The 7,351-nt window shown below is 50.5% G+C and overlaps 2 protein-coding genes across 2 annotated transcripts in view; both read left to right on the top strand.

Annotated features, from left to right (window-relative positions):
* Window positions 1–194: 194 nt before the first annotated feature.
* LOC106810806 (testis-specific chromodomain protein Y 1-like) lies at window positions 195–2,965 on the top strand. Its single transcript, XM_014814260.1, has 4 exons — window positions 195–356; window positions 1,523–1,683; window positions 2,051–2,261; window positions 2,948–2,965. Exons 1-4 carry the CDS (start codon window positions 195–197, stop codon window positions 2,963–2,965), a joined length of 552 nt encoding a protein of 183 aa, XP_014669746.1.
* Window positions 2,570–7,351, top strand: part of LOC106810805 — an 11,978-nt gene continuing 7,196 nt past the window's right edge. Inside the window, exons 1-4 of the mRNA XM_014814259.1 lie at window positions 2,570–2,615; window positions 2,948–6,421; window positions 6,597–6,731; window positions 6,947–7,093. Of these exons, the coding sequence (XP_014669745.1) occupies window positions 3,241–6,421; window positions 6,597–6,731; window positions 6,947–7,093 (3,463 nt within the window). The 5' untranslated portion in view covers window positions 2,570–2,615; window positions 2,948–3,240. The remainder of the gene's footprint in view (window positions 2,616–2,947; window positions 6,422–6,596; window positions 6,732–6,946; window positions 7,094–7,351) is intronic.

The raw sequence follows: 7,351 nt of genomic DNA, 5'->3' as shown, positions 1-7,351 counted from the left end.
GAGAGAGTCTAATTGACTGCTATTATTATGATTATTACAGAGCTGCTATTAATTATTAGTCATAGGCGTGTTACATTATATGACTGCTAATTATTACGTATTAATTAAGACTGCTATTATTACGTATTAATTCAGATGACTGTATAATTATTATGTATTAATTAATGACTGCTATTATTACGTGATTAATTAGGATGCAGTGCGTGACGGGACCGACTGACTCAGCACGAGGACAGCACGAGCGCGTCGGCTACAAGTTCACAGGAGATTTCGTGGTGAAGAAGACCTTGTTGACGGCTACACTCACGTGCACGCTCAGCCACAGTACGCTGTTACGCAACGCCATAGGTCCTCAGGTGCCATTCGATCGGCACTGCCTACGGGACATGAGAATTTCCGGCGGATTCGCGGATTTCCGGGTTCTTGCGTTCCATTTTGTCATTTTTTGAGATTGATGCGAAAAAAAAAACATAATAAAATTTGAGAGGGGGTAAAGCTGTACTATTTCTTATCGAATTGGATGCCATGTTTTAATTTAAACTTCATAAAAGCGTCCAGGAAAAGTTACTCGCAATTTCCACACCAGAGTAACGACACTCCAGGATAAACATCGCGGGGTGTATATAAAACATTGAAATTTTTTTAGAAAAATGACGCGTTAGGCATGAAATGGACTTACAATCTTCCCCAGGATGCATGTAAATGGGCCTATAGATGTGCACTTTCAAAATTTCAAGATTGCTTGGCGGGCATGCCCCCAACACCCCCTAGCAGGACAGTGTGCGATGCAAACTGAAGACACGAATTGAAATATTTCCTCCAAAAGCATCTCAACCTGTTCTCATGCCTGTGCAACTCCGACGGTGGCCAGTGATCGTGGTTGCTCTTCTTATTTGCCTTGGTTGCCTCCTTACTTGCCGTGAGGCGGGCGTTGGGCGTCCTTACTTGCCGTGAGTTGCCTCCTTACTTGCCAGTTGGTGCCGTCCTTAATTGCCGTGTTGCCCTCCTTGACTAGCGTGGGTCTGCCTTCCGCTTACTTGCGTAGTTGCCTTCCTTACTTAGCCGTGGTTGCCTTTCCTTACTTGCCGTTGTGTTGCCGTCGCTTACTTAGCCGTGGTTGCCGTTCTTACTTGCCGTAGTTGCCTTCGCTTACTAGCCGTGGTGCCTTCCTTAACTTGCCGTTAGTTGCCTTTCCTTACTTGCCGTGGTTGCCTTCCTTACTTGCCGTGGTTGCCTTCCTTACTTGCCGTGGTTGCCGTCCTTACTTGCCGTGGTTGCCTTCCTTACTTGCCGTAGTTGCCCTCCTATGTGGGTTTCATTTGAGTTTGATGAACAACGTCATAGCTTCTCTCTGTAATTCAGATTTCTGTTGGTTTCGTTTGAGTTTGATGAACAACACTGCTCTATATTGTGGGAATTATTTTGAGTTTTTCAAAGAACACCATAGTTTCTCTTTGGACTTCCATGGGTTTGAGAACAATGGAACAAACGGAGTTTGACGAACAACGCCATTTTGTTCCAGGTGTTCGAGGAACTCACGTACCTGCTGAACAGCGTGCGCCACGACAACAGCAGAGTGCTCCTGATTTCCAGCAGCATGAACGTGTTCTGCTCCGGATTAGACCTGCACTACTTCCTCAAGAAGCACTTCAATACAACTGAGAAGATGCTGGATGCACTCAGGTAGCGAGAGGCAGGAGTGCGAGCGAGGCAGGTAGAGCGAGGCAGGTAGAGGGAGGCAGGTAGAGGCAGGCAGGTAGAGCTAGGCAGGTAGAGGGAGGCAGGTAGAGGCAGGTAGAGGGAGGCAGGTAGAGGGAGGCAGGGAGAGGGAGGCAGGTAGAGGGAGGTAGAGGGAGTTGGAGCGAGGCAGGTAGAGGGAGTATGGCGGATGTGGCAGGGTGTAGAGATCTGAATGAGTCTTCAATGTACATTGTATCCTTACTCCAAATTGGAATGAATTCTCGGAATCGGAAACGTGAATGTGTGTCTATTGCGATCCAGTATTGTTTTGTGACCATCGCGCCCTAGAGTGAACGAGCGTTCGTTGCAGGTTGTTTCTCCTCGAATTGACCGCATTCCCCAAACCCATCGTGCTCGGCGTGAACGGAGCCGCCGTCGGCTTGGGGGCAGCACTGTTGCCGCTGTGTGACGTCGTCTATGCCAGCGATAAGGCGGTGTTCAGCATGCCCTATGCTCAGCTGGGGCAGACACCGGAGGCGGGCGCGTCCCACACCCTGCCGAGCCTGCTCGGTGGAGCTCTCGTGAGTTTTTATTTTCAGTTCATCGTCGTCGGCGTTCTCGTTCTCGTTTGTTCTCACTTTGTGGCTCTTCATCCTATAGATAGATAGATAGATAGATAGATAGATAGATAGATAGATAGATAGATAGATAGATAGATAGATAGATAGATAGATAGATAGATATAGATAGATGCGCCCATGATGCGCCGTATCTAGCAGCCTACCATCGATTCATGGTGATACGTATTTTGCTCACAAGATGTCGCTGCTTGTCAGAAGAGGACGGCGATCCCTGAGTGACTATTTACCACACAACGGCCCGTTGATATTACGGCGGGATGTATATAATCATCACCAAATAAATGGTTTAGGTAGGTAAGAGAACTATTAATTGACTGTACAGCTTCTTTTCGTATAATTTTAACTTGATCTGTCCTAGTCAATAGCGAAAATTCGATGAAGAAATGGCGCCGCGAATTTCTTTTTTTTTTCTATTTTTCGGGACGGTTGTTCGTGTGTCAGTGTCGATGGCCTCAGACAACAGGTCGATACGAAACTTTGTTTGCGAACTTAACAACTGTTGCTTATGTTGTTATTTACAGTGGATCGCGTACGCACCATATGTTTGTAAACTGCTAAAAAAAACACGTCGGAATTTACCTAATAATCACGGTGCGTGTAATCACTTTACATTTTTGTTGTTTCAGATTGCCGAAGAATGCTAGCCTTATTCAGGCTTGAGACAACAATAGGATTATTATTGTTCCTCCCTGCTGATAATGCTGGTAGCAACGTGAACGTGGGTTCAATCATGTAAATGAAAGACGAGGTTTCCTATAGCTTTATCGGCAGAACTTTGACATTGGAATTTGAATTTCCAGCAGCAAATAAAAAAGCGTAGTCATACCCGCTAAGTAATTACGTGATGGCGTGTACTGTTAGTTTTTATTATATTAATCAAAGAGACTCATTTATAGTATTTTGAGACACTGAATTTACTATGACTGACCTCTTTGATAAGAAGCCCGAGTTTTGGACCTCGTCTAATGAAAAGTTGCTGACACCTACTGTTGCAAAAATCTGTACCCAGCCCGCTTCAGAAGCCAAAAGTACAGTCACCGATGGGGAACTCTCGCGGAACGCAGAGACATCTCGAGATACGGGCACTGAAGCAACGATGAGCAGCACAACTGAGGTCGCACTGCAGAATTCGTTAGACGGCGACGATGCAACCGTTCCGACGGACTCCGTTGAAGTGCGTGAATCGATCCCATGTCTCGAGGATCGGCAGAGCGGCGATGGCGGAGTAGCGAGCGAGCGCTCGGACTCCCGCACGCCGACCAGCGACGCCGCGGAGAGGCAGGCAGAACCGCTGCGCAAGAGCAGCCGCTTAGAGGCGAAGGCAGCCGAGAAGAAACAAGGAGGAGATGCCAGTTTGCAGGAGACAGCGTCCCCCTCTAACGATGTGAATGCTGATTCCAGTAAGCAAGTGATCGCTCCTGGCGAGGTCTCTACAGCTCGCGTGCGACGGTCGTCGAAAGAGGACAGAAGCAACAGCAGCACGTCTGTTGACGTCAGTTCGTGGATGAAACCCGTTGGGAAGGTTATCTCTCAGGTGACGGCTGGCAGCAGAGATCGGCCGTGCGTGAATGGTACTGCCTGTGCGTCCTCTAGCGGAAATCTGCTGCAGGTGAACCTAGACAGTAACGACATTACCACTGATATCATAAGCATATTGGACAGACACGAGTCAGTAGGGAAAAATGGCAGTGCACACAGTGTGGATGCACATACTGCCGTGCCCTCGCCGGTAAAAGCAGAGAAACCAGAACCTCTACTGTTTTCAGAACTAACACACACAGCGACAAAAGAGTGTGCTAGTGCGGTGGCAGGCCAGTGCAGTGATCAGGTCATAGCAAAATGTGAAAACCCCCCGCAGGTGTCGCCATGTTTCACGAAAACGCATGCTGTCCGAACGGATCTGCTACAGGCAGAGATTGATTCTAAGACTGATTCTAAGACTGGATTGATACCGAGTGGGCAAGGTCTTCAACGCCACACTGGAGAAGCTGTAACTACGATTTCCACCGACGGTGGTGTGTGCGTGCGAAATACTGGCCTGCTGCAGATCAGCTCTGATTTGCCCAGCCAAGATACCTTGCCGAAACGATCGCCACGGGTAATGAACCTCGAGAAGATGAGGATGTGTGCGAAAACGGCATCGTCCGCGGCAGCGAGTGATGCTGCGCACGACAAAACGCACAAGCCTGCGTGCGATGTTTCAGTAAACCTCGTCGATAAAAAAGGCTCTGCTGCAAATTCGGAAGGCAACCTTTGTTGCCGTGGTGATTTGCAGGGAGCTGAGGTCTCCATGGCGGTAACAGTCAGTACAGCTGCGGTCACTACTGTGGGAGCTGACAAACCAGTCACGAAGCGTGAACAGTGTGATATCCCATCCACTGCTGATGAGCATGGCCTAGATGCGGCAGGATTCGTCAAAGTGCGCGGCGATATAAGCAAGAAGAGACCGGCCACGTTGTTGAGTGGCGGCAATGCGATATCGATCACAGCGTGTGCAGAAAATGCTGCGGAGCGGAGCACTGTGAGTGAGAAGCCAGCAGTATCTTCGTCAGCGGTGCAGAAGACCGGCAGAGCAGACGCTCACCCGGCCTCCCTTCCATCGCAGACTAGCATCGCCCAGGTGACCTCGGCCAACTCTAAGCGTGTCGTCAAGCCGTCGTACAAGGTTGCGATCGGACTCGAGCAGCGAGAGAAAACGTCGCCAAAGTCGGTGCAGAGTCAGAGTCTTTCAGAGCTGTCGTTCTTGACGGCGCGGCGATCCAGTTGTCCTCCGTGCAGTTCTCCCGAAGGCAGCGCGTCGCCTGCGGACAGCCCCGTGAAGAAGCTGCTGCCGCTCAGCATCGACTTGGGTCCGCAAGCGCATCTCAATCGCAAGTCGAAGCTGAGAGCAAACTATTCGGTGAAGGGACCAAAGTCGCCCCCGAGGGAAAAGGCTAGCAAGGCGTCCGGGGAGCAGGATTCGTCGGGGCTGTCGAGCGTCGAGAGGCAAGTCGAACGTGGTTGGACGCTGGAAGCCATTGACTCGCCGCGTAGCAGCAGCCCGGCGGAGGCGATAAAGCGTAAATTCAGTCGCGAAGCGGAATCCCGCGACGCCACCGCACCGAAAAGCGTGCCAAATACTCTCACCACGGGTGCGTGCAAGCCAATCAGCGTCACCCTTCACGCGGACGCTCAGGACAGATTTGTCGGCAACAAGAATCAAGCCGACGAGGCAGAGAAGAGCGCTAACCACAAACCGATCGACGGAAGTCCGAACTCCAAGGTCACAACGAAAGGGTTAGTTCAAGCCGAGCGTAGCGCGGTGCTTGAGTCTCCCTCGCCAAGCTCTGCAAGCTCGCAGAGCGAACAAACTCGGCCAAAGTGCCGCACGAAAACTATCGACGTGTCAGACAAATTCCGCGGTGCATCTGCGGCTACCGTGCTGCCCTCTAGGGGTCGTCGCGTCGCCGTCGCGGCGATCCGCAGTAAGCGGATCGCGCGGAAGGCGGCTGGAGCGCGGCCGGGGGCGCGGCGACGCATGCTCGACCAGCTCGACTGCGAGTACCTGTCTCGTCTGAAGCAGGGCGGCGCGATCGCTCCTCGGCGCGCGCGTATCAAGACGCTCGGCATGTCCTACAACGAGACGGACATCATCAAGAAGAAGTTCAGCAGCAGCGCGGAGAAGACGGCCAAGTCGCGTGCGTCGGCTGCCGGCACGAAGGTCGGCGCGAAGGTCGTCTCGTCGCCGCCGATGCCCCCGCGCCTCAATAAGAAGCTCAACGTGCTCATGGGATGCTTTGTGACGACAGCGGGCGCGCACGGCGGCTCGTGCGACGATGCGCGGGGCCGGGGAGAGAATTCGGCGAGCCTTGCGGAGTCGCCCCAGAAGCTGCTCATACTCAATGCCTCGGAGAAGGCGGCCAAGACGATACTGAACAAGTACAAGAAGGGCAGAGCGGGGGAAATATCGCTGACGGCTCCGAACGCGAACGAGGAGCCGGCAAAGAAGAAGAAGAAACTAGCAAAGGATGCTGACGCTCAGAGAGAGAAACCCCCCACTCTGCAATTGGCAGGGTCTGCGAAAAGGATAAATTTGCCTGGTTCGGCAGTTGGCAGCAATGGTAAGGAGACGATTTTGTGAATATTGCATAGCTGTATCATACACTGTTTGCAATTATAGTATGAAAGTCTAATCAATAAAAATGAATAAGGTTTATAATGTTATAAATAATAGATATAAATAACAGTCATGTTAAACATGAGTAAGTAATTTGCTGATGTTATGTTCTTGCACAGTGGGGAAGACAACAGGGACAGCCGGGAATTTTGAAGGGCGTGGAGGAAGCTCCCCTCTAAAGACTTATGGGAAACCCAGGTCACCCGCCAAGCCACAGCTGCTGTTTGTGAACTACAAGAAAGACGGTTCTACTGGTTAGTAATGTTAGACTAATTTGGTTCCTAGAGCCAAACCACACCAACTGATACTAGTTCTAAGAGATGCTGGGCATATCTAGTATATCTAGTATATGTAGTATGTATAGGTGATCACTGATCTCTTCTTTGTATAGTTGTATTCATGAGTAATGTCTATGTTATACTAAGCCAAGGTTGCACATTAACGTCACTGCTATTCTCAAACTTTTCAGAGTGCAGTTACGCAACCAAGGAAGTGACACTCGCAGGCAAGGAGATTTGTATGTCGATGCCGACCAATGTGAAACCTGTGCTAAGTGAGAACACTTCTGCTGGCATTATCTCTACTCAGAAGCAGCCTGCGACTACGGTGCTAGCTGGTAAGGAGTGTTACTCTCATTAGAAGGTATATACTCAGTGTATCTGACACGGTTGTCACACGGTCGAGTGTGTATGTGAGGTTGGGGAGTCACTGACTTAGAGCGGACTGAGTCAAGGGCGGATCCTCTCGAGTGATACTGTACAACAATCGTTTTACGGCCGTTTTCCCTGTTTACGCGGGGGTTGGTCGGGAGCTCCCCGTGACAGTCTCATTCACTTTGCGCGGTCTTGTGCGTCTTCACTCTTCAACCCATGTT

Source organism: Priapulus caudatus, unplaced genomic scaffold (assembly GCF_000485595.1).
Source record: "Priapulus caudatus unplaced genomic scaffold, Priapulus_caudatus-5.0.1 Scaffold475, whole genome shotgun sequence".
NCBI classification, from domain to species: Eukaryota; Metazoa; Priapulida; class Priapulimorpha; order Priapulimorphida; family Priapulidae; genus Priapulus; species Priapulus caudatus.
The sequence above is the reverse complement of the archived record's forward strand: the minus strand, read 5'-3'. Positions and strand labels throughout refer to the sequence as shown.

Excerpts from the sequence above, each read along its gene's own strand:
- LOC106810806 (XM_014814260.1), top strand. The coding sequence starts at position 195 with ATGCAGTGCGTGACGGGACCGACTGACTCAGCACGAGGACAGCACGAG. Across the intron at positions 357-1,522 it reads GCAACGCCATAGGTCCTCAG|GTGTTCGAGGAACTCACGTA; the intron begins GTGCCATTCGAT and ends ATTTTGTTCCAG. Across the intron at positions 1,684-2,050 it reads AAGATGCTGGATGCACTCAG|GTTGTTTCTCCTCGAATTGA; the intron begins GTAGCGAGAGGC and ends CGTTCGTTGCAG.